At 44.4% G+C, this 24,982-nt stretch overlaps 1 protein-coding gene across 4 annotated transcripts in view; it reads right to left on the reverse strand.

Moving 5' to 3' along the window:
- Positions 1-24,982, reverse strand: part of bmal1a (basic helix-loop-helix ARNT like 1a) — a 32,204-nt gene that overhangs the window by 2,094 nt on the left and 5,128 nt on the right. Inside the window, exons 2-19 of one of the 4 annotated variants that reach the window (XM_004084185.5) lie at positions 17,694-17,845; positions 16,086-16,149; positions 15,132-15,279; positions 14,502-14,522; positions 14,285-14,320; positions 13,385-13,414; positions 11,904-12,061; positions 11,248-11,327; positions 11,075-11,167; positions 10,020-10,137; positions 9,470-9,619; positions 4,433-4,679; positions 3,391-3,497; positions 3,155-3,305; positions 3,002-3,081; positions 2,812-2,920; positions 1,085-1,178; positions 30-123 (exon numbers count right to left, since the gene is read on the reverse strand). In XM_004084185.5, the coding sequence (XP_004084233.1) occupies positions 30-123; positions 1,085-1,178; positions 2,812-2,920; positions 3,002-3,081; positions 3,155-3,305; positions 3,391-3,497; positions 4,433-4,679; positions 9,470-9,619; positions 10,020-10,137; positions 11,075-11,167; positions 11,248-11,327; positions 11,904-12,061; positions 13,385-13,414; positions 14,285-14,320; positions 14,502-14,522; positions 15,132-15,279; positions 16,086-16,131 (1,762 nt within the window). In that variant the 5' untranslated portion in view covers positions 16,132-16,149; positions 17,694-17,845. Of the gene's footprint in view, positions 1-29; positions 124-1,084; positions 1,179-2,811; positions 3,082-3,154; positions 3,306-3,390; positions 3,498-4,432; positions 4,680-9,469; positions 9,620-10,019; positions 10,138-11,074; positions 11,168-11,247; positions 11,328-11,903; positions 12,062-13,384; positions 13,415-14,284; positions 14,321-14,501; positions 14,523-15,131; positions 15,280-16,085; positions 16,150-17,693; positions 17,846-24,982 lie in introns of all 4 variants that reach the window. The other 3 variants (XM_023955409.2, XM_078948183.1, XM_078948182.1) reach the window with 3 other exon arrangements.

A 24,982-nucleotide genomic window follows, 5' to 3' on the forward strand; every position in this document is an offset into this window, starting at 1 on the left:
CAGAGGAGGAAGATTGCTGCTGGTCTTACTCATGATGGACTGGTTGGAGTACGGGTAGCCGACAGAATCCGGTCCAGGAATGATCCCCGTGCTCGGCAGCTCGGGGGTACCGCCGTTCTGGATCTGCAGAGGAGAACACGAGCATGAGGTCACGACTGACTGCAGCTGGATTCTAGGACGGATGTCAGCTGCAGATGATTCTGTTCTTCATCTCTGAACGTGGTGGAGCATGCAAGCTGGAGGCCTGCTGTCAAACCAGCATCAGCCCGCTCTCATGACACTGTTGCCATGACGACCACACCACAGAAGACACCCCCGCTGCAGTTATGCAGCTTTTTAAGGCGGGGACTTCCGGTCCAGATCGGATCCTGGTTCTGACTGGAATTGGGAGTCAATCGTCTCCTGTGTGTATGCATTCCTGCTGGTGCGTCCAACAGCGGCGTTGTAACGGCTGCAGGCGTTACCTGCTCCCCTCTGCCCCTCTGTGAGCTGCCCTCCGTGGCTGAGCAGCTGCTGCATGCCCTTCACTCTACCCCTCACCCCCCTGGTCAAAGCTGTATGTCACACATTCATACAGGATACCCTTTTTTTTTTAATGGCGGCTTTGCTGTTGGTTTCATCTCCATAGCAACCACTTTATGTTTTGCCTTCTGGGGGGTGACAGAAGGGTCCATGAAATCTTTAGAAGAATCATTTTTGGATTTCCTTAGCAACGTAAGGTTGCCGTCAACCCCGCCCACATCCCTAACGTGTTCATGTTGTTTTGTTCAGCCTGAGCCGATGATTCACTCACTGCATAGAAAACAATGCGAGGAACAGGAGAACGCCACGCTGTTCAAAAGCCACAAACGTTCAAAACAACATTTTCCCAAAGATGCTCGAGGAGTTAGGAGGTGAGATCAGAAAACCCTCTTTCCGAGGTCGAGGGTCAACAAAACTTTGGTTGTGGACTTAAGCTGGCAGGTAAAAATCACTTGAACTAAAGTTTTCTTTTCTGGTATTGTGGGAAAATATTTATATATAATAAAAAAATGAATACGTTTCCATGTGTGAGTGTGTGTGTGTGTGTGTCTGTGGTGTTCACCTTCTTGCCCCCGGGGGAACAGGAGTCAGGAGGAGGGGTGCTGGTCTTATTCAGAGGGCTGGAGCCACAGCTGGAGGGGGACGAGCCTCGAATCCTGGGGGAGAAGGGAAAGTTCTGTCAGCCTCAGAGGGAACGTCACAGAGGCGTTCAGCGGGACTGCGGGCAGACAGGATGGTCCTTCAGCGCCATCAGGACGCCGTCACGCCCCCGTCTGACGACGTCCACCCCCCAGGCTCACCGTCCAGAGCAGCTCGGCCGCACAGAGCACCCGCCTACCTTCTAATCTTGTCAGAGGTCTAAACATCAGCTCTGCTCAGATCAAATGAAGCTGTTTCAGAAGTTTTGTTTGAACCCACAGATAGATCACAGAGCAGTCTGGCTCCAAAGCTAAACAGGAGAAACTGGAGCTTTTTCTTTTTTTTCTCCTGGTCTCTGTTCTTCAGATCATGTTTCCACTTTCAGTATTCGACCAAAACCGCCAGAGAAGGAGCAGCAGGTGATCATTTCCCGGGTTTCAGATCTTTTTCTGGCATCATAAAAACAAACAGAAAGTTGCCCAAATGTAGCATGCGAGCGCAGACTCAGCTCTGTGACGAGGAAAAACACTTCCATCGCTGATGCTGAATGAGCTGGAAAAGGGGAACACTAGAAAATGTGTGCTGTAGCCTGATATTACAGGGAAAAGATACAATTTAAACAAATGTGTTAAAGAATGAAAAAAAAGAGAAAAACAATTGAGGAAACTCTTTAAAAGAAAAACTCAAATGATTAATAAAAAACCTAAAACATTAACTGTATATGAGAACTGGACTGAGTGACCCCTCCCCCTTGGCGTTCCAAACAGGAAGTCCCTGCTGGCTCCAAGAAACTTCTATAGAGAAATAAACAGCTTCTATAGGTCAGAATAAACATTCTTGATCTCATACCTTTTTAACATGTTTTAGTCAATCCTAATTGTTGTTTTTTTTCATGATATTTTTCTTTATTTGCAAGCTATGCAAGTAGTAAACGGACCAATGAGAAGGCCTAAAAAAAAAAAAAAGGTAGGTGGTCTCAAGTCCAACAATTGACAGATTTTTTTCCGTGTGGGAGTGGCCTTCCAACAAGCTCACTCCTGATTGGTGAGAGTGGTTGTCATAGAAATGTTGATGCGGACAGACTCGGACCAAACGCTGCTCACGTTCAACGTTCCGATGTATCTGAATCGCGGCAAAATGGCGACTGAACTGACTTCATTTGGTTGGAGCCGGAAGTAAACGTTTTCTACGTGACACTGTCGGACAGGAAGTCTGGGACCGTTTTGAAACATGTCAGGAACACGTGAAAAACACAACCGTGTCCGATAACAGAAGAACCTACGAAGTCAATGAACAATCCAGACACCATGAAAGTTATTGAACTAAACGTGAAGGAAGAAGCTTCAAACACCAGCAGGAAGGACAGCTGCTCAGTTTTACAGCCATTTCACATCAGTGATCATTGGTGAAGCTGTTGTTGCTTCCAGAACAACTTCAGGGCATCAAGCAAAGGGGGTGAAACGGGAAATTCTGGAGGAGAACTGGGAAAGCACTGGGGGAACGTTCCTCCATTTCCCTCATTTTTCCACCGGGCGGTGAAGCATGACTCGGCACAAAAACGAGCAGCCGGTTTCTGACTCGGCAAGCCGGTCTCCTTCACAAGCATCTCCTCCTTCCCCCCTCTGATCTGTGTCTCGGCTGTGCTCTCACTTTTGGAACTCCATCACTTCCTCCGCTATCATGCGGCCGATCTTCCCAGCTCCTGCCCTCGTTCCCCCGGGAATGCCGGGCACAGTTGGCAGCGCCCTCCGACCCCCACCTGCCAACCAGCACAAGGAGGTTAGTGATGAATCAGCAGCCGCTAGGGTTTGTCCTGAAAAACGTCCACGTTTTCCCTCACCTTCTGAGATCAGGACACTCTCCATACTCTGTGGGGAGGCAGCAGACTGAGGGTAATCTGATCCCTCCATCATGGGACACCTGCAGATAAAAGAGCGTCCATGACCCCCCCAGCAGCATCAACCGCAGCTTCTGTCTGGGAGCAGACACTTACGAAACAATGGTGTTGGTAGAGACGATGTACTCCACCTCCTTGGTCCAGGGGTTCATGAAGCTGAACCATCTGCTTCTCAACGTGATGAAGGAGCCGTCTTTGATTTTGAACTTGTAACAGTTGGTGTTGATCTTCTCCCTCATCTGCAGCACTGTGGACAGCAGGGAGGAGGAGGAGGTGGTTAGAACATGGCTGTGGGCGGCCCTGCAGCGCGCTCCTGCAGCCAAAGCGCTCACCTTGTCTGTGACACTCGGCCAGGTGGTTGATGTCGTCCTGATGGAAGTACTCGTAGAAGGAGGTTCCAAGCAGCTCCTGGGGCAGGTAAGCCAGGATAGCTGTGGCTCTGGAGGAGAAAACACCAAAGCTTTGGGTTAAAGAGCTTCACCAGATAAAATAGTCAAAGCAGATCAGAACATTTGGGTTTAGAAGATTGGTTCCTGTAACCAAGAACGATACAGTTTGAGAGCCTGTTATTCAACTTTGGTATGATACCAAAAACATGGAAAATGCGTACAAACTAAAGTTGGACTAAAAACCAGAGAGCGTTTTTCTGATGCTGAAGCAAATGTAGCCGTAACAGCAGAGACGCATCTGTTTTTGGAAGACCTCCTGCAGCTCCTCACTGCTTCCCCTTCACATTTCCAACCTTCTTCAGATTCACGCCACTGCACCCCTCAAATCCCAGCCTTCAAGAAAAACATACTCAGACCTTTCATCTTGTTGTGACAGAAACGCTCTAAGCTGTGGTTTAAAAGCACATTTTTTTGCATGAGTTTCATAACAATGAAGAACTTAGAAGAAGAAAGCCCAGATGATGGAAGGGAAAATGTTAAGCTGGACAGTCAACAGTCCCCGTCAGAGCGCCGGCTCTGCAACACGAACGCCATCCAGCCACCATGGCTGCTCCACTCAGACTGAAGAGACGCTTTCTGATCCACCCAGCAGGAAACTAACTAGCAGAACATCTGAGGTCATCTCCCATCCTTCAACCAGGCTGCATTGTCAGCGTTACACCTCCTTCAGTGTCAAACTCTGACTATCAGGGACATTTTTGACTTCCCAACAGGTGTGGAGCACATCTAGAAATCCACGATCTTAACCCCATAAATTCTTTATATACCAGCAATGGTTTGCGCAGAAATGGGGGTTTCCTGCTCTCATCCTCCGGGTTGTTCAGGCGGCATCATCTGATGGCTTCTCCAGTCTGAAGCTTTTCTGCTTCTGGACTTTACGTGTGACGGACACAAGTTCAACGTCCGACACCCTCTGTCCTCTTACCTCTGGTCCACAAAGACGAACTTCCCGTCGATGGCGTGCCGCGAGACATACTCGGTGGGCTTCACTCGGATGTCGGCGGGGCTCGGCTGGGGGACGATGTGGGGGTGAAGGCGGCCGATGGCCACCAGGCAGCTGAGGTTGCAGCCCTCGTTGTCCGGCTCGTTGTCCTCGTCCAGCCCCATCTTTGTGGGGGGCCAGCTCTTGAGGTAGCCCGTGCTGTGGATGGTGCAGAAGCTCTTACGGTCAGCTGGAAGGAGAGGAAGAGGAGGAATTGTGGTTATACGGGAGGTGAAGAAGTGCATTTGTGGCCCCCACAGCTCAAATTTACAAAATGACCCCCCCCCCCCCCCCCCCGCCTCTTTTAATCTGCTTTCATTCGTTTAAAACATCCAGAAAACAACCGGTTCAATCGAAGGAGGAAAAGTCTGACCGTCATTCCTCTTCTTTCCAGAGCAAACCTCCACCTCTCTAGATGTTCCTCCACCTTTTCATGTTTTTTTCTGACTATAAAATGATTCAAATTTGGCACAAGACTGCACATAAAAAACAAAAATATAGATGTAATAAAATGATTAGAGCTTTCTGATGGATGGGGCAGAGGAACAACAGGTTCCTGGAGACAGCATGGGCTGCAGGTGATCCTTACAACCGCTTTAAATGGAAAGAGACCCGCTTGATGCAGACAAAAGCTTGTTGTGATCACATGCAGAACATGTGGTGGATGCACAGCTGTCATGAATGCTCCTCTGCAGCGTTCATAACTTCTGCCATACGGCAGAATAATAATGGAGTGGATTTATCTGCACTTTTCCAGACGCTCAAAGCGTTGACAATGTGTCCATTATTCATTTACTACTCATTCATGGTGATGCTAACTACTGATGTAGCCACAGCTGCAATGGGGGAGGCCGACAGAGGCGTGGCTGCCAGTTTACGCCTACGGCCCCCCTGACCATCACCGGGACAATCATACACACTCACACACCAGTGGAGCCACACTGGAGGCAGGGAGAGTAAAGCGACAAGGACATAGCAACAGTTGTGTCGGGGATCGAACCACCGACCCCTCCATCATTGGACGACCTGCTCAACCGCCTGAGCCACTGCAGCCCTAGGTATGAACCTTATGAACGGGCGTCACCTGCTTCTTCCTACTGGAAAACTGTCTTGGAGAATGCAAAACTTAAACCATACTGCCTCTACATTAAAATGATGCAAATGAGTAGAATTATCTGAAAGTGAAACTGAAGCATGAGTGTAACACTTAGAAGATAACAGCAGATCAGAAAAGCTGAAATGAGGAGCCCCTTTATCTGACAAACTGCATCATCCTGCCAAGTATGACAAAAGGGATTTCACATAAAATGGTACTGCGTGAAGACACACAAAGCTGCACAAAGCCACATAAAGCTGTTCTAGGCTGCATGATGCTGTTCTAGGCTGCATGAAGCTGTTCTAGGCTGCATGATGCTGTTCTAGGCTGCATGAAGCTGTTCTAGGCTGCATGAAGCTGTTCTAGGCTGCATGAAGCTGTTCTAGGCTGCATGAAGCTGTTCTAGGCTGCATGATGCTGTTCTAGGCTGCATGATGCTGTTCTAGGCTGCATGAAGCTGTTCTAGGCTGCATAAAGCTGTTCTAGGCTGCATAAAGCTGTTCTAGGCTGCATAAAGCTGTTCTAGGCTGCATGATGCTGTTCTAGGCTGCACGAAGCTGTTCTAGGCTGCATGATGCTGTTCTAGGCTGCATGAAGCTGTTCTAGGCTGCATGAAGCTGTTCTAGGCTGCATGAAGCTGTTCTAGGCTGCATGAAGCTGTTCTAGGCTGCATGATGCTGTTCTAGGCTGCATAAAGCTGTTCTAGGCTGCATAAAGCTGTTCTAGGCTGCATGATGCTGTTCTAGGCTGCATGATGCTGTTCTAGGCTGCATAAAGCTGTTCTAGGCTGCATAACGCTGTTCTAGGCTGCATAAAGCTGTTCTAGGCTGCATAAAGCTGTTCTAGGCTACATGAAGTTGTTCTAGGCTACATGAAGTTGTTCTAGGCTACATGAAGTTGTTCTAGGCTACATGAAGTTGTTCTAGGCTACATGAAGCTGTTCTAGCCTGCATAAAGCTGTTCTAGGCTGAATAATGCTGTTCTAGGCTGCATAAAGCTGTTCTAGGCTGAATAAAGCTGTTCTAGGCTGAATAATGCTGTTCTAGGCTGCATGAAGTTGTTCTAGCCTGCATAACGCTGTTCTAGGCTGCATAAAGCTGTTCTAGGCTGCATAAAGCTGTTCTAGGCTGCATAATGCTGTTCTAGGCTGCATAACGCTGTTCTAGGCTGCATAACGCTGTTCTAGGCTGCATAAAGCTGTTCTAGGCTGCATAAAGCTGTTCTAGGCTGCATAAAGCTGTTCTAGGCTGCATAAAGCTGTTCTAGGCTGCATAAAGCTGTTCTAGGCTGCATGAAGTTGTTCTAGGCTGCATGAAGTTGTTCTAGGCTGCATAACGCTGTTCTAGGCTGCATAAAGCTGTTCTAGGCTGCTTAACGCTGTTCTAGGCTGCTTAACGCTGTTCTAGGCTGCTTAACGCTGTTCTAGGCTGCATAACGCTGTTGTAGGCTGCATAACGCTGTTGTAGGCTGCATAACGCTGTTGTAGGCTGCTTAACGCTGTTCTAGGCTGCTTAACGCTGTTCTAGGCTGCATAACGCTGTTCTAGGCTGCATAACGCTGTTCTAGGCTGCATAACGCTGTTCTAGGCTGCATTACGCTGTTCTAGGCTGCATGAAGTTGTTCTAGGCTGCATAACGCTGTTCTAGGCTGCATGATGCTGTTCTAGGCTGCATGATGCTGTTCTAGGCTGCATGATGCTGTTCTAGGCTGCATGAAGCTGTTCTAGGCTGCATAAAGCTGTTCTAGGCTGCATAAAGCTGTTCTAGGCTGCATAAAGCTGTTCTAGGCTGCATGATGCTGTTCTAGGCTGCACGAAGCTGTTCTAGGCTGCACGATGCTGTTCTAGGCTGCATGAAGCTGTTCTAGGCTGCATGAAGCTGTTCTAGGCTGCATGAAGCTGTTCTAGGCTGCATGAAGCTGTTCTAGGCTGCATGATGCTGTTCTAGGCTGCATAAAGCTGTTCTAGGCTGCATAAAGCTGTTCTAGGCTGCATGATGCTGTTCTAGGCTGCATGATGCTGTTCTAGGCTGCATAAAGCTGTTCTAGGCTGCATAACGCTGTTCTAGGCTGCATAAAGCTGTTCTAGGCTGCATAAAGCTGTTCTAGGCTACATGAAGTTGTTCTAGGCTACATGAAGTTGTTCTAGGCTACATGAAGTTGTTCTAGGCTACATGAAGTTGTTCTAGGCTACATGAAGTTGTTCTAGCCTGCATAAAGCTGTTCTAGGCTGAATAATGCTGTTCTAGGCTGCATAAAGCTGTTCTAGGCTGAATAAAGCTGTTCTAGGCTGAATAATGCTGTTCTAGGCTGCATGAAGTTGTTCTAGCCTGCATAACGCTGTTCTAGGCTGCATAAAGCTGTTCTAGGCTGCATAAAGCTGTTCTAGGCTGCATAATGCTGTTCTAGGCTGCATAACGCTGTTCTAGGCTGCATAACGCTGTTCTAGGCTGCATAAAGCTGTTCTAGGCTGCATAAAGCTGTTCTAGGCTGCATAAAGCTGTTCTAGGCTGCATAAAGCTGTTCTAGGCTGCATTACGCTGTTCTAGGCTGCATTACGCTGTTCTAGGCTGCATTACGCTGTTCTAGGCTGCATAACGCTGTTCTAGGCTGCATAACGCTGTTCTAGGCTGCATTACGCTGTTCTAGGCTGCATTACGCTGTTCTAGGCTGCATTACGCTGTTCTAGGCTGCATTACGCTGTTCTAGGCTGCATAACGCTGTTCTAGGCTGCATAACGCTGTTCTAGGCTGCATAACGCTGTTCTAGGCTGCATAACGCTGTTCTAGGCTGCATAACGCTGTTCTAGGCTGCATAAAGCTGTTCTAGGCTGCTTAACGCTGTTCTAGGCTGCTTAACGCTGTTCTAGGCTGCATGAAGTTGTTCTAGGCTGCATGAAGTTGTTCTAGGCTGCATAACGCTGTTGTAGGCTGCTTAACGCTGTTCTAGGCTGCTTAACGCTGTTCTAGGCTGCATAACGCTGTTCTAGGCTGCATAACGCTGTTCTAGGCTGCATAACGCTGTTCTAGGCTGCATTACGCTGTTCTAGGCTGCATAACGCTGTTCTAGGCTGCATAACGCTGTTCTAGGCTGCATTACGCTGTTCTAGGCTGCATTACGCTGTTCTAGGCTGCATTACGCTGTTCTAGGCTGCATTACGCTGTTCTAGGCTGCATAACGCTGTTCTAGGCTGCATAACGCTGTTCTAGGCTGCATAACGCTGTTCTAGGCTGCATAACGCTGTTCTAGGCTGCATAAAGCTTTTCTAGGCTGCATCAAGCTGTTCTAGGCTGCATAAAGCTTTTCTAGGCTGCATAAAGCTTTTCTAGGCTGCTTTGATGGTTTTCTGGATCCTCCAGGGTCAGTAATTGGAGTAAAACACCATCAGTAGCCGAGGACATCAAACCATCACATTCATCCATCTATGCCAACAAGAAGCAGAACATTTCTACACTGTCTCTATAAAGAACCTTTTACACTACAAGACAATGATTTTTCACTGGAGAAGACTAAAGATTCGAAGATGGTGGATGAATGAATCCCTCGGTTGGTCTTCACTGAAAAAAACTATGAACTTCAAGAAAAATATCAGATTTGCTTGCAGGCTTGCAGAGTTCTGTTTTTTTTCTCCTCTGTGTTCTGCTTTGGGACTGTGTGTGGATAGATGTAGAACCCACATTAAGAAGGCAAACCTCCCCGGTTGAGTAAGAGAAAGCTTCTTATGCCGGTGAGGCGTGATTCCTTATGGCGTGTTCAATCAGAAGCGCTTCAAATAGACAGACAGCAGGAGGCGGAGGGCCAGGTTTCACTTCAGTAAAAGGAGTTTGTGAGGCCTGAGAGGAACAGCGTCAGCCCGGAGCAGGACAGTGACATGTTTTTAAAGACACCTTTTTTCTTGGAGCAGGTGGAGGGGAAGTCTTTATCCTCCACTTTGACCGACGGCCGGTTGCACTTCATTCTGCAGAAAAAGGACCGTCTGGCTCCGGAGCACAGTCGAGATGGACCCGGGGTGATGTCTGTCTTCACAGGAAGTCCAGCTGAAAACACAACACACGCTCCATCAGGACTGAGGCCAACCTTCTTCACATCACAGAGAGCTGACACCACTGAGGCTTCTGTGTGTTCTTAACACCCCATTTCTGTCTGGGGTAGGAAAACGCGTGTCTTCACAACCTTTATTCTGACATCTGCTTCCACATAAACATAGTTCAAGGGAAGCTGGGATGCAGAAACTCTCTGAATGATGCTTTTTAGCGTTACCATGACAACAACAATGTTGAAAACAAACACCATCAGCTGACAGCTGTTGTTTTTGGGCCTTGAGACCTCAGCGTTCTGTGTTTTCTAGGAATGATTAGGACAGCCACAGACTGACGGTAAAGTCAAGGACAGAAAAATAGATGGAGCCGCTTCAACTTGAAGGTCATCCATGCTTACTTTTTGCGTCGATGAGCCTCTCTCGGGGGGCCGTGTCTGAGGACGACAACTGCTCTTTGACTTTGGCAATGTCCTTGGGATGCAGGTAGTCGAACAGGCTCTGACCTATCAGGTCGTTCTGGAGATGAGAGGAAGAGAAGAAAGTAAAGATGTTAATGCGGCCTCTGCTGGTCCCGTTTTCTCCTGATAGACTCATCTGTTCATGCAGGGATGAGATCTTCCTTTGCCCTTTGGATTTCATGTCTTTAGCCGTTCCAACCATACAGGCGTGTAAACGTTTAGCTCCTGTCCATTTCATAATCAGCTTCTGGGTTCATTTTATCATTTTTGAAATATTTAGCTGCTTAAGGCTAAATAAAAACAAGGAGGAATAATCTCAAGATTTCAAAAACTTGAAGAACTTCAACTGTTCAGCGACAAAGATCCTTTAGACTTTGAACAAGCAGACATTTTCACTGACATTAGACTTTTAGAGCTATCATTCTGAGGGAAGTTTGTCATCTAGACACTTTATCATTTCAAGAACAAAACCCTTTTTTCAGCTCATTTCTCACTTGTCCCAACAGTTTTGTCAGCAGCTGTGGGTTTATTGACTTTTGACCTTTCAACATGTCTGCTATTGTGGTTTGTGTTAATACATTGAAAGTTTGATCAGAAAACCTCCTAAAGGATCGGCTCAGCTGTCAGCACTCGCTCACACATGCATCGTCACAGGAAACGCTTTCTGGGCGTGTCAGCTGTTAGAAGCCAGAGTGAAACCATCAGCTACTGTGACCCAGAGAAAGCACATGCAGAGTTCCTGCAACTATTCTGCCGACCGTCAGGTCTATCCTGGTCTCAGCCACACTTCCCGTCCTGAGAAATACCTGATAACTGTGAGGCTTCATTCCAGATCCTCTCCTTTGTGGAGGATCACAAGTTCCAAGAATAATTCCACTTTCAGTCGGAGTGACCTACATTTACTTCCAGCTGGAAATTCAAGTCCTTCAGAGTGGAGAGGCTGAAAACAGCTGGAGAGGAACAAAGAGGAATGTTCTGGAATGCAGCCTGCTCACCTGGCTGTAGTTGAGGATCTTGAACACAGATTCGGAAACAAAGAGGATCTTTCCGCGATCGCAGCCCACGACAAACAGGAAGCCATCAGCTGCCTGCATTTTCCAAACAGACACGTGGGTTGGGTTTTTAAACATGGAGGTTTGTTTGCCAAATGCAGCAGTCCTGCACTTACCCTCAGTATTAAATGCTTCAGTTCATCGTCTGAAAGGAAGGCCGGCTTGTAGTTTGCTTCTGTGTACGGGTTGGCTGCACCTGCAAACACAGAGGTTTTACCTGGGCGTGCTCGCACAGGCCCCGCCCACCACTGCTGCAGGAATTCATCAATACTGAACGCAGTTCTAATCTAAGCCAGACCACTGGAATATCAGGCCACACTCCAAAATCCACACAATGTTTGTGCAGCTGCTGACTCCTTCGCCAGAAACCATTACATCCTTGCAAAGATTCCAAACCTGGTTTTTGAACATTCAACATATTTGACCAGGATTATGGTTTTCTTTTAGCTTCTCTTTGCTCTACACCTTTCCAAGTTTTTCTCAAAAACAGCACAGTCAAGAGTTTTTTGATCTCATTAAGAGACCCAGAAATAGGGAGATTGAATCAAATCACTTGCTCCAAACTCTTGATGATAAAAAAACTTGATGAAAAACAAAACAAAAAACTCAAATTGCTGCAATATATGGTTCAATTTTAAAGATGTTTTAAATTTCAATAAAAGTAGACTAGTTGGACTGGCATTGTCAATAAGATGGAAACCATCCATCAGTGAATGAGGGTTATTTCCCGCGGCACACACACACTGGTCTACAATACTGAGTGCGTTCAAACCTCTGAGCGTCTTCATGTGTTGCACCGCCATCCGCAGCACGGTGAGCTTGTCCAACTTGCGGGACATGGCGTTGCACGTTGGCACCAGTGACGCCAGCTCATCGATAAAGCTGTTCATCTTGTCCCTGCGCCGTTTCTCGATCTGACTGTGAGCTTCTCTGCAGAGCAGAAAGCAAAAGCACATTGCATCAAAGAACAAACGCACTCCACTCCATAACCAGCTGGTTCTGACACAGGAAACGTGTCATTAGTCTGAGAGCAAAACTATGCAGGTCAGAAATGAACACATCAGCCGTTTCTTTGAGATTCCAACAGTAAGTGCTTACATTGAAGTATGTTTGCTTTGAGGAAAATGATGGCTGAAGATGAAGATGGCTCCCACATAAGAATAAAAACCAGCAACCTCGGTCTATACCCAACATTTCTGTTCCTGCATCACGGAACCTTTAGGAACCAAATGGGTTTGGGTCACAGTTCAGCTGATAAAAAAAAAGAGCCAGCTTTGATCCACTCCCCAAACACGACACACCCCTCTCCTCTGACATCAGCTGGTATGACAGGCAACCCAGAATCATGGAGTGAAGAGGATTAGACTTGATCAACATCCCATAAAGCATGAGAACATGGTTAAACTGTCAAAACCCCTTCACTGCAAAAAAAAAAACTGCTGGTTCTACTCTGCCGTTCTCTGGTTTCAACTTTCGGGGCCATATTTTGTGTGGGACCCCTGCGTGCCCCTCAGGTTTGCCCATTTTTTACCCGCAGACGGCCCTGATCCACCCGTAAGGGCATTTGTGATAAAACCTTTAGAGGTTTACCTTCACCTCCATCCCAACATATTCCTTAACAACAACAAGGAAGGAGAATTTGATGTAAGGGTTAATGGCCGACGAAGTGTGCGTTATTACTTTTTAACGCACGCCGTGGAAGCCGCGAAGTGCGTTAAGAAGTAATGACGCACACTTCGAAAACCATAAACCCGCTTATACCATGGTCACTTACAGAAGCAATACATATTAACCTGTTTTAAGTCCATTATTCTTGTTTTTTTTCCCCGATTTGGATCGCTTTTCTCACAAAAAGCGGACTTTTGTTACGTGATGCGCCGCATCACGCAACAAATACTCCGCGTTGTGCAGCACCACCGCAGTCAAGATTCAGCAATATATAAATGCTGATCTTTCCCATGGGTTGAATAAAGCATCAGTTCAGAGAGAAAGTTCTCCTCTTACCGCTTGTTTTTGTCCAAATGATGAAGAAAAAGGTTGTTTTAAAGAAGCCGGCGCAGTGACACAGAACATTTAAGCTAGGTGACCGGAACTTCTTTTTTCACCGTGCGATTATCAGGTTTTAATTCACACCCAGCAGCCAATCAGAATCGAGTATTCACCCGGACCATGGTATAAGCCATCATAAACCGCCATGGCGGATCCAGCCACACATCCAGGTAATGACAAACAACAGCAGAGGATTTCTCCTACCTGGCATTTTTAATCCTGCCCTGCTGGTCACTGGAAGAGAAAAAAAACAGGAGGGTGAGGATGGGGGAGTAACGGGGCCAAAGTTAGCCCTCAACTCTGTCACTGATTATGCAACACATGGTTTTATTTAGGTTCAGTGTGGTGACCCATGTTCAAGTGTGACTTGGTTTTAACCCCTTTGACCTCCTTCCCAGCATGCCCAACTAAGCAAGCCTAATAAAGAGGGACAACAGCACACCTCCAGCAGCCAAACCATGACAACTGCTGCTGTCTGGCACACAGAACTGCAGGGACTGGAAGCCCTGAGTCTCAATTGAAGATTACCTCCCACACTGCAACTAACCCCGACTAAAAGATCTGACATCTCTTCTCCCAAAAGCTCATCGGTCCTGAAACACTGATGCCTGGAAACCAGTCTGACTCAGCAAATCCTTCCTGTGTGCAACAGGATCTGCTTAGACTTTTGTCCTCTTGAAAAAACCTTCAATTTCATTTTTTATGCAAGAGCCAATGCAGCTGTTGTTCCTAAGCATGATCTTGTATGCAAATGTCCCAGCAACTGTGGGGACAAACGCTCCCATTGGAAAAAGCTGCAGTCTTTCTTCTTTAAAAATGTGCTTTTTGAGCAGATTCAAGCCAACGTTGGTTTATTTTTGATGCAATTTGACCAGAAATTACATTTTTAGTACAAAAATAAACTGGATTTAATAAAGGTTCCATTTCAGACAAAACATTGAGAAAAATCTGTCCTTACTAAAAATGCCCTGAAATGAATTTTTCCCTGCTAGAACTCTGATTTTAACCATTTGAAACAAGTGGTTTTTGTACCTTTTCTGCTCTCAAAAGAGACACTTCTGTATCAACTAAAACGAATCAACGACCATGGCAACGAATGCTTACCTTCCTAGTTTATCCTTCTCTGGGTCCATGTCACTGCTAGAGGGGGGGGGGACAAAAGATTTGGGTTCAAATAATGACCCGAGCCATCAACTCAACCACAGCACAGAGAAAAGGATGCAGGGGGCTAGTTTTTTTTTGTTTTTTTAAGTCCACACAATATGTTTACAGTTCAACATCAAATAATCATCTATGAACATGAACGCATGCTTGGACTTACTCAAAGGAAAAGCCATCGATTCTGAAAAACAAAAGAGGAATCCGTCATTAAAGGCGATTCACTGATACAAGCAACACATGGAAGAAAGAAAAAGAAGACAAATAAATCCTTATTTTCTGCACCAGTAACCTCTAGATTTCTCAGCTAACCCTTTACACATGTAGTCACAGGGCTAAGTAGAGTTAAAAACCTTGGCAATGTGACCCAAAATGTGGACGCCAGGTCATAAGAGGTTAAACAACTCAATTCTTTGAAAATAAACAATGTGTTCTTTTTCCCCCCGGTCTGTCTCTCACAGTTGAAGTGTTTCTATGATGAATATTACAGACTAAAAAATACAGACCATAATTTAAGTCAAACAACTTGTGTGAAAAATACTGTTTTGCTCCACTGTACACCAAAAGGTCAAGAGATAAATCTGAAGATGTTTTCCTCTCCTTTTGGATTCTTCGATGCTCTTTTTTTTCATCATTCTGTCACATATTTTGCATTATTTCTTTATTTTTTAGCCCGGCCCCTTTAACTGTTTGTCTGCAAATGTAAACGCCAAAACAAACAAACAAAAAAAACTGCTCAAAGACTTTAGTCTGATGCCATTAAATCTGTGTTTGTGCCTCTTTTTGCCCTTACTGGTAGTCGGTGGTGCTGCCTTTCCTCTTGCGGGTGTAGTCCATGCCAGGCGTGCTGATGGAGCTGGAGATGAGGTCAGTGGAGCCTGGAGACATGAAGTCAGTAATGGTAGACGAGATGTCCATCCGCTGGTCGGCCATCAGGTCATCTGCAGAAGAAGCTCAGGTTAGAGGAGCTGAAAAAGCGCCGGCTGTAACGGACTGTGACGGACAGCTCACTAAAGGCAGAACTAACTGAACATTGGTGAGCAGCCAGTTATTCCAACAGTGGAGAGTTCACATTGGTGAACAATATAGGAAAACAACCACAAAGTTGGTTTTTAAAAAATGACAACAACCAAGAGATGCTGAAGTTTGATTAAAGCCTGAAAAAGCTGAAATAACGAAGAAACCTTCAAACTACCGTCATTTGTTTGACAGTAAATCTGCTGAAGAAGTTGAACACATCCAAACATGTTACAGACCCACGCCCATCATTTATTTTCAAAGCGTTCCCAGTGGTCTAGTAACTGTGATTAAGCCGTTTTTAGCCAAAATCAAAACGCTTTCTAGGACATATTTTCTGCAGAGCGGCAGGAGCTCACTGGAAATGTGCCTTCAGGTCAGGCTAAAAGCTTAAAGCTTAAAGCACCCAGCAACCTACGTCACAAATACAATCAAACAGCTTTTTGGTAAGCTTTTGGTTCACAACCATTTGAATACAGAAATGCACTTTTAAACGTTTTTTATACATGTCCTCCATCATGAGAAAAACGCCACAAACAACACTTTCATTGGAGTGGGTCTATTTAAAGGAAGAATAACAATATGATACCATATGCTTTGTAACAGAAAGGGCTCTACAAATAAAGTTGAATTTAAACAAAGTGCCTGGATAAATGCTGAATTACCTGACTAATATTCATCTATTAACATTTTATTATTCAACACAGTATAGCTGATAAAAGTGACTCACCACAGATGTTTATCATATCGTCAGTGTTAAAGTCATCTCCTTCCATTCACCCTCAAGCCCAGAACTGTAAAGACACCAAATCCGTCTGTTTTAAAGCCTTCTCCCACATGTGCCACGTTACCGGTCCGGCCTCCTTCAGGCACAGGTCACAGGCCTGCAGGGCTGCTCCTGCTCACACGGTCAAGGGTTTGGAAAACGTGCCAGGTGAGGCGTCACACCTGCAGCTGTGTGAAAAGCTTGATAAGCAAATGCTTTAAAAAGACTGAGAGGATCCTGTGGTGTGAAGAGCAATAATGAGCATAACTGGGATCAAATCTAAACCTTTCAACCTCAGCTAAACCACACATTAGATCAAATACAGAGGGATCCATGGGATCAGGCAGAGACACATCAGCAGCTCCTCTGCTTTGGTCACCTTTAAATCAAATGACAAATGTTTGTATTCCTGCGATCTGCCGCGTTCTGTGGAAAAGCTGATCAGTAAAAAAAAAAGCAGCATATGGTTGGCGTCAGCATGGACACCACGCCATCTGGGTTTAGTGCAGAGTCAGGATAAACAGGAAGACACAAGTAACTGAATTTGACTCCCATTATGTCCCTAGCATATGTAGGTCAGGCCATATCGGTCACATGAAAGCCGGCTCAGTCAGCTGAGATTCTTTTGTGTGCATCAACTTGTGCATTTCACTCACATACGTGTGCTCCTAAACACTGTGGTTCCTCACCGAATTTCAAGCAGATTCACAGTCTGAAGAACAGGAAATGCCTTTTTCGCCTTGACAGTCCAATCACTTCACCCAAAAAGCTGTTGTGTGTGAAAAGCTGCAGTGCAGCTGACGTGACTCACACGGTAGCTGGTGGTTGTTCAACATTTGCACAATGGAAAGGTGACATTACACGCATAGCAATGAAAACACTGTTGGTGGAGGTGATGGAGAGCAGCTCCAGATGGTAAACAGGATTTTAAAAAAACAACATGCATTAAAGATGAAATAGAAAAGGATTCATCTTTACAAAATGCAAATACTGGTGTCTGTTCAAGTGTTGCAACGTTCACAACATCAATAAACCGAGAACTGGAGCTAAACGCAGGGACCAAGCTGGTTACCAGCTTTCTACAATCAACCGATTTCCTTCTAAATGAAGGAATTTTACAGGTTTCAGCTCCTTTAACCGTTTCAACATGCTGGTTTTCTCGTCGCAGAGGCAGACACTGACGAAGGTCCTCTTTAAAACTTCCTGTTATCCTAACACTGCCTCCACATCAGGGTGTGTCTGAACACCGTCACACAACGTCAACAGACAAACCCAAGACAAGTCAGTCCCATTCAAATCTTTGCTTTGGGAAACGTCAGTCAGCCGCCACACAGCTGTTCTTCATGGATCGTTGTGTAATGTGCGAGCAGAGCCGGACATTTCCACCATTTCTTCATGTGTAAAGATCTTCGTGTGACATCTGGCTGCATGAAAGTGATGAATGAATGGAGGCACGCCTATATTTCCTCTGCAGCAGCTTAAATGAGTCACACTAATGTTAAATATATACCAGTTCACAGCTGCCCCTGTAATATGAGCGCAAAAAAAGAAGAAGATTGTTGCCGTGGGTACCTGGATAGGAAACTGGAGAAGGCGTCCTGGACTGGCCTGATATTGTCTGGACCGGCCTAGTGGGCTCCGTTCCGATCTGGTTTCAGTTTGGTTTGGTTCAGCTCGACCCGGTGTCATTCGATCTTTAAGCAGCTGCAGTGACCGGTCCTCCTCTGTAAAGGAGGAGAAACCCGTCAGCTGAATAAAATGTAAACAAGGTTGAACAAAACAGATTACAAATGTAAACCATTGACTGTATATGAGAACTAGACTGAGAGACTCCTCCCCCCGTGGCGTTCCAAACAGGAAGTGCCTGTGAAACAAACAGAATAACCACTCTTCCTCTGATACATTTTCTTGGTATTCCTCATTTTTTTCACGATATTTTTTTCTGTAGCGAAAGTTATTCAAGTTCTGAACAGACCAATCAGATGCCTCATTAAACGCATGCAGTCTCACATCCAACATTCAAAACGTTTGACTTGGCTTTGTCCGAATTCCCTCCCGAATCCCTACCACTAAAAGACTATATAGTGCGGGATTAGGGCTGCACGTTATGAGGAAAACTCGCGATATGAGATATTAGTGATCAATATTGGGATGACGGTATAACATGCGATAAATGAACAAATAGCAAAAACAACAAAAACATTTCCATTTCACTGCAAAATTTTAATTTAAATAAGCGTCAACATACCTCAAATTATTCCCAAAATGACCCTCGTCTAACTAGGAGGGCGACATCTAACATAAAAGCTCCACCCAATTGGTCAACAACGTGAAGAGCTTTCTGATTGGTCAGATGCATAAAGGGATTTATTCAATTCATTAAATGCTTCAAGTTGCCATAAGATTTTTTAGCACATTTAAGGTTTACCATTTATTGTAATTTTCTCCGACTTTTGCGATATGGATATTGCACAGCTTGAAATCGCGAGAACGATAAATTTGCGATTAATTGTGCAGGACTATGCGGGATCATCTAGTGTCCTATTAGCCACCAAGCTCACTACACTTTTTTGTTTTGTTTTTGCTTTCAAGTGGTAAGGGTGGGTGGGGCCTTCCACCACGCCCGCTCCTAATTGGTGTAAGTGGTTGTCATTAAAATGTGGACTCAAACGGAATTAGACCAATCATTGCTATGTCTGGCTCCAACCTGGCCGTCTCCATATCTTAAAGAAATGCCGAGTAAATTGACAATTTGGTTGGATTCTAATGTAAACCATTTTTTATGGATGATGTCACACCCAAGGCCACTTTACAGTCCCAGTCACACAGACACACATTCACACACACATTCGCACACTGGTGGCGGCTCCGCTGCCAAACACTGGCGCCAACCTTCCACCAGAGGCAAGAAGGGGTTCAGTGTCTTACCCAAGGACACTTCGACACTACGACAAGGCGGGATTCGAACCCGCAATATTACGATTGGAGGTCAACCGCCCTACTATTGCACCACGGCCGCTAGGCCTGCACAATATACCGCAAATTTATCGTCATCGCAATATCCAGCTCTGCAATATGCATATCGCAAAAGACGGCGAATATCGCAATAAATCGCAAACCCAAAATGTGTTAAAACAATCTTCTAGCAGCTTGAAGCATTTAACGAATCAAATAAATCCCTTTATGCTTTGACCAATCAGATGGACGCCTTTAACACTGTTATCTTGCTATATGGGCGGCCGTGGTGCAGCAGTAGGGCGGTTGACCCATGATCGTAAGATTGCAGGTTCAATTCCCGCCTTGCACGCCCATGTGTCGAAGTGTCCTTGGGCAAGACACTGAACCCCACCTTGCCTCTGGTGGGAGGTTGGCGCCGGTGTTCGGCAGCGCAGTGTGTGAATGTGTGTGTGCATGGGTGAATGAGACTGTGACTATAAAGCCCTTTGGGCCTTCGAAAGAGGGTAGAAAGCGCTATATAAGTATACGCCATTTACGATTTTACCATACGCCATATGGATGATCAGTAGGGACACCCTAATGACCAAAATGTTGTCAAAAAGTGAAGTGGATTGCTGAGCTTTCCAGGAAAATTTGAGTTTAATTTGTTCATGCAGCTGAATGCAAAACTCCCATGCTTGGTATGTCATCAACAGGTCACAGTGTTCAAAGAATACAACATTCAGCACCACTATGAGACTCACCATAAAGAAAAGTTTCACCATTTGCAGTTAAGAAAAGAGAAGAATTACCAACTATTAGCTGGACTGAAAAACAACCGTTTGCATTCACTGCAGCATTGACATGATGAAGCAGTGACAGCTACCTTATTTGTAAACACGTTGGTGCAAACGTCCAAACCCTCTTCAGAGGGGAACCTGTGCCCCCAAAAAGCAGTCGACCTTTGAGTCTGTCAGGATTACCATTACAGATACAACATCTCTGAGGAGACTTGGACACTAAATGAAGGAATCCAGTCATTTATTGTATTTTCGGTTGCTATTGATGCAAACACCAACATCACATATATAAATATATATATATACAACTGTGCATATTTATTAGAGGTGTTGAAGAGACCGCCACAGCTGAGTTTCTTGAGTTGTTGGACAGGACAACAACTGATGACATAGTCAGCTCTCTAGTTATCCATTGTCAATCAATTGTCCATTGTGCTGGACAATGTTGAAGTGAACAGGTCACATGATGTCAGTCTGGTCACATGATGTCAGTCTGGTCGCTGATGGCGTCCCATTAAAGGTCACGAAGAAAGCAGGTGTTGCCACAAAATTCAGGCAGAAACCAGGAAAAGATTCTCAGACATTTCATTGTGTTTTGCACAGTTGAATGACAGTAAATATGTTTCTGCACAGGATCTGAATCCTGATATTGACGGTCGGGTGAAGTTTCAGGAGAGAACGGAGGTTAAATTCTTATGTTCACAAATGTTAGCAGGTTTAATTTAGTTTAATTTTTAATGGTTTGGACATTTACATTCAAGGCACGGTGTTTCTTTTATTTTCTGTAGCCCCTCTTGATTTTATTATCGGGATTGCTTCAGTGTCCGATGTCAAATATTCAGTCTGTAAAATTGAATAGATCAACTTTTTTTGAAGTGAAATTAAATTTATTTGAGATCCATTGGCCCCAAGTGATTAGGCTACTGTGTTGGTTGAGGCATTTTTTTCAACTGAGTAAAAAAACTAAAACAAAGCTGTTATTTTGCTTTTACGTTATTGGTCTGGCCCACTTGAGATCAGACGGGCTGAATGTGGCCCCCGAACCAAAATGAGTTTGACACCCCTGATGTAGATGGAGCCTACTCAGTCATCCGCGAGTGCAACAAACAAACTACTGTCCAAACTGTCACTACTGCTCAGGTAATGTGATTTAATCTGAGGACTAGGCAAAAATGAGGGTTAACCAATTAAAATAGAACAAAAATGTGAATTTGTTATTCAGAATCTGTTTGGGCAAAGTTTCTGACAATAAAAAGGAAAATCAGGCAGGAGGCCAAAGGACATTTAATGAGAAATGTCTTAGGATTAAAAAAAGACAATGATATAAATTCTTAGCCAAATGGGAACGTCTGTATCCCATCTTGGAAAACTTCTTGCTATACTGTATTGTGCAGATTGCAGTTTCACTTTAAGGCAGAAATCTAGAACAACACTTCCTAAATGCAAGGAGAGCAAGCTTTAAAGAGGCCCAGCAGTTGGTGGAAATCTACATTTAACATGAAGCCATAAAGGAAAAGAAATTCAGATATGACAGAGGTTTTGTTCATTTGTAAGATAGAAAAATGCAAATCTTTGTAAACATGAGCACAAAAACCTCTCCTCAGATCTTTAACTCAGAGTAGCAACGTTAAAATGAAGTTATCTTTTTCTGTCACTTCTCACAGATCAGACAAATGTTATCCATTTGTCAGTAAAAAGGCAAAAAAAAACAACAAAAAAACAATCCTCTTTTTTTATTTTTTTTTATTAAGCCAGGTTAGAAGAGCAGAGGCTCCAACCTAAAACACCAGGACAAATATTTGAGTATGCATCCATGAAAAATGACTTTGTAAAAAATAACTTGCAGGTTTTCTTGCAACCACTACACGAGTGAGGGACACCAGAAAACAAACTAAACCCCTGTGAATTCCCTCAGCATCTGTTGAAAAAACATCCACTTCTAAGAGAGTTTCTTAGAAATGTATCAGGTTTTTATTTTTTATGAACTTCTTTTTTTTCCTGGTTGGGGTAGAGGGGGTGGGGGTTCCCCAAATCTCCACAGTATGAAAGCCTTAGATGTGCAACACACCAGATCAGCAACTTTTGATTTCTTTGGTAACCTGCCGCCCTAGTTAGGGTTCTATCTTGATGAAACCTACAGCGCCGGTGGACCTGAATCAGGTCATGATGTTGTTCTGCTCTAAGAGAGAAGCATGAAGACGGCCTTTTTTTTCTGTTTCAACTATCAGACGTGGCAGTAGGACTTTGCACTGATAAAATGAACTCAGGAGTTGTTTTAAAAAGGCGGAGGATTGATTATGCCTTCAGGTTTTCAAAGCCTGGCTGCTCATTTGTATGGACAAATAGTTCTGTTGGGTCTCCTTAGCCATCTTTCAGGAATGAAGCAACTTTTCTCCAGAAGGACAATTAGACTTTAGTATTTGCACCCCAACCTTCACTGAAGACGAATATAGAAAAGAACCAATGCAGGACAAGATTCTATGGCTCTTTCCTGATCCAGCAGAAGAAAAATCCCTGTCATGAGTGAACACTGAAAGAGCTGGTGCTAAAGGGAAAACTAGGTCACCCAGTCTCTCTGGTCCCCGGCAAGCCAAGCTCAATTTCCATCCACCACCTACTTCCACCTCATCAGTGAGTCAGCAAGCCATTCAGCTTCAAGTGGCTCTGCCACACTCCACACCCACTCAGTTAGTCAGGAGGCAGCCAGCAAGCGTGAAGAAAGCAAGAAAATAGCCAAACTAATCCAATGCCAAACCTCCTGGACACCTCCTCCCAATCCCACCGATGAAGAAAGGGCTTCACCAAAACCACTTAACCAAAATCTCTAATCACCCTGTAAAAAATGACTATTTTTGGCTAAGAATATTGCTGTATTTTAATGTTTAATATGTTTTTCATTTGATATGCCCTTACCGTTGGGTTACATGACAACACTAATTAATGAGGTTGAAAAGAGCTGTATTTTTGTTTGGTTAATGCCTCCCCCCCTTTTTTTTCTATTCGCTTCTCTAACGAGAGGAAACCACAGACGGACATTACTCAATATGTTAAACTGAAACCCAACAAAATAATGGAAGCCATCATGCCTTGGTGTGAAATGAAAATGATAGTGGGGATTACTGAAAAACATGGGGCTCTCTCTGCTTGCATGTGAACCCTGGTGTGGTTTACCAACAATGTGAAAGCCAAAGGAACCACAGTGAAAGTGCATAAAGGACAGGAAACTGGGATGAACTGAGCCATAACCATGAATTGATGCACCTTCCCTCCAACAGGTCTGAACTACAGGGAGAGGTTGCAACAGGAAAGTCTCTTCAAGGACAAAAACATTAGCCAAACAAATGTGATAATTAAACGTGACATTCTGCTTGTTGTAAGAGGAAACATGAACCAACAGCTCTGCTGGATTATGATTGATGTAATGGAAACAATTCTAATGGAATCCATTTGTTTAACACTCAGTTGGTGCATTTGCCGTGTTCACAATGAACTTTTTTATTCCGCTTAAAAAAAACAAACCAAAAAAAAACAAACTAGAAAATATCCAGATATTTGGAAATGGACTGATTTGACCATTTCTGCCAGTGGGTTCAACAGCTCTATACGGTCCTGATGACCGCCAATGCGACACCGGGCCACCGATACCTGCTCGGTGGCTCGGTGGAAAACGGTCCTTACTGAGACTGAAAGATCGTTGGATCAAAGCCAAGGGTGGGTCAAACTAAACTCTAAAAGTGGCTCCACTGAGCATTATGGGGGTGGATTAGTGGGGTTGAACCACCAATTGGCTCCTGAGTGCAGTGGTGACTGCAGCTCATTGCGCCCCCAGGGGAGGGGTCAAATGTACACTTAGGCGCGTAACCCCTGAAGGGGCTTTAACATTGCTCTTTAAAAAAAAAAAAAAAACTCTAGATTAGGCCTGCACAATATACCGCAAATTTATCGTTATCGCGACATCAAGCTGTGCAATATGCATACCGCAAAAGACGGCGAAAATCGCAATAAATGTTTACCTTAAATGTGCTAAAACAATCTCATGGCAGCTTGAAATATTGAACAAATGAAACAAATCCCTTTATGCATTTAACCAATCGGAAGGACCCGTTTACGTTGTTGATCAATCAGATGAGCCCTTTTATGTTTGCCTCCTATGTCGACGAGGGTCATTTGGAGTATAATTTTTAAACTGTTGCAGTGTAATGGAAATTATGTTTTTGGTTGTTTTGCTATTTGTTTATATACCGCGAATTATATCGTTATCGTAATATTAATCAGCAATATCGCATTTCGCGAGTTTTCCTCATATCGTGCAGCCCTACTCTAGATGTCAACTTCACAAAATGCCACAACAGAATATTTACATCCTCTTATCAGCCGTTTCACTGGCTTGCTTTTTGCGATTAAGCAACAATACCCAGAATGCATTTGATCAAGTGATGAACTGAGTAGTTGGACAGTAGAAAAGAATTACAACACAAAACAAGTTTTCTTTGTTTCCCTAATGAATGGAGTTAAGTGAAGGTGAGTCTGAGACATGAGAAGATTGAATTCAGTACTCCTGGAACTGAACCACATTCTAGCTGTGATTTGGGTTCATTTGAGTTTTCATAACCTCCAAAGTGGAATTTTGAGTTCTTTGACTTTGAGCTGAATCTAAAAATAATTGAAAGAATGTAAATATCAGATATTGTTTATTGATATTATCCAATAGGTGCTTGAAAACATTCAGCAAAAATTTAATTGTGTGCATCATAACCAAAAGGCTTTAAAAAATACTTAGTTCCAACTGTACATACTCTTCCATTGTGGAATGGAAAGTTTTTAGTGTATGCGAATATTCAAAGAATGAAGAAAAAATGAGAATTTGGACCAATGACAGCAATGTTAATGTAATTCCAGGAAAATCCAAGCCAAAGTAATGATTAATGCTTTTGGGATTACCAATCTGTTACAAAAAAAACAGGACAATGGCCAAAGGGCACAATTATCAGAAGAGTGCCCATTCAAGTTGGCCTTTTAGAGCAAATGTTGAGCACAAACAGAGAAAACTGCACTTACCCACACAGGTTACAGTTCAATTCCCTTGAAATCTCTTCTGCTTATCAATGTGTTGTTTCACTAAAA

Source organism: Oryzias latipes, chromosome 6, assembly GCF_053564925.1.
Source record: "Oryzias latipes strain Hd-rR chromosome 6, Olatipes_Hd-rR_3.1".
NCBI classification, from domain to species: domain Eukaryota; kingdom Metazoa; phylum Chordata; class Actinopteri; order Beloniformes; family Adrianichthyidae; genus Oryzias; species Oryzias latipes.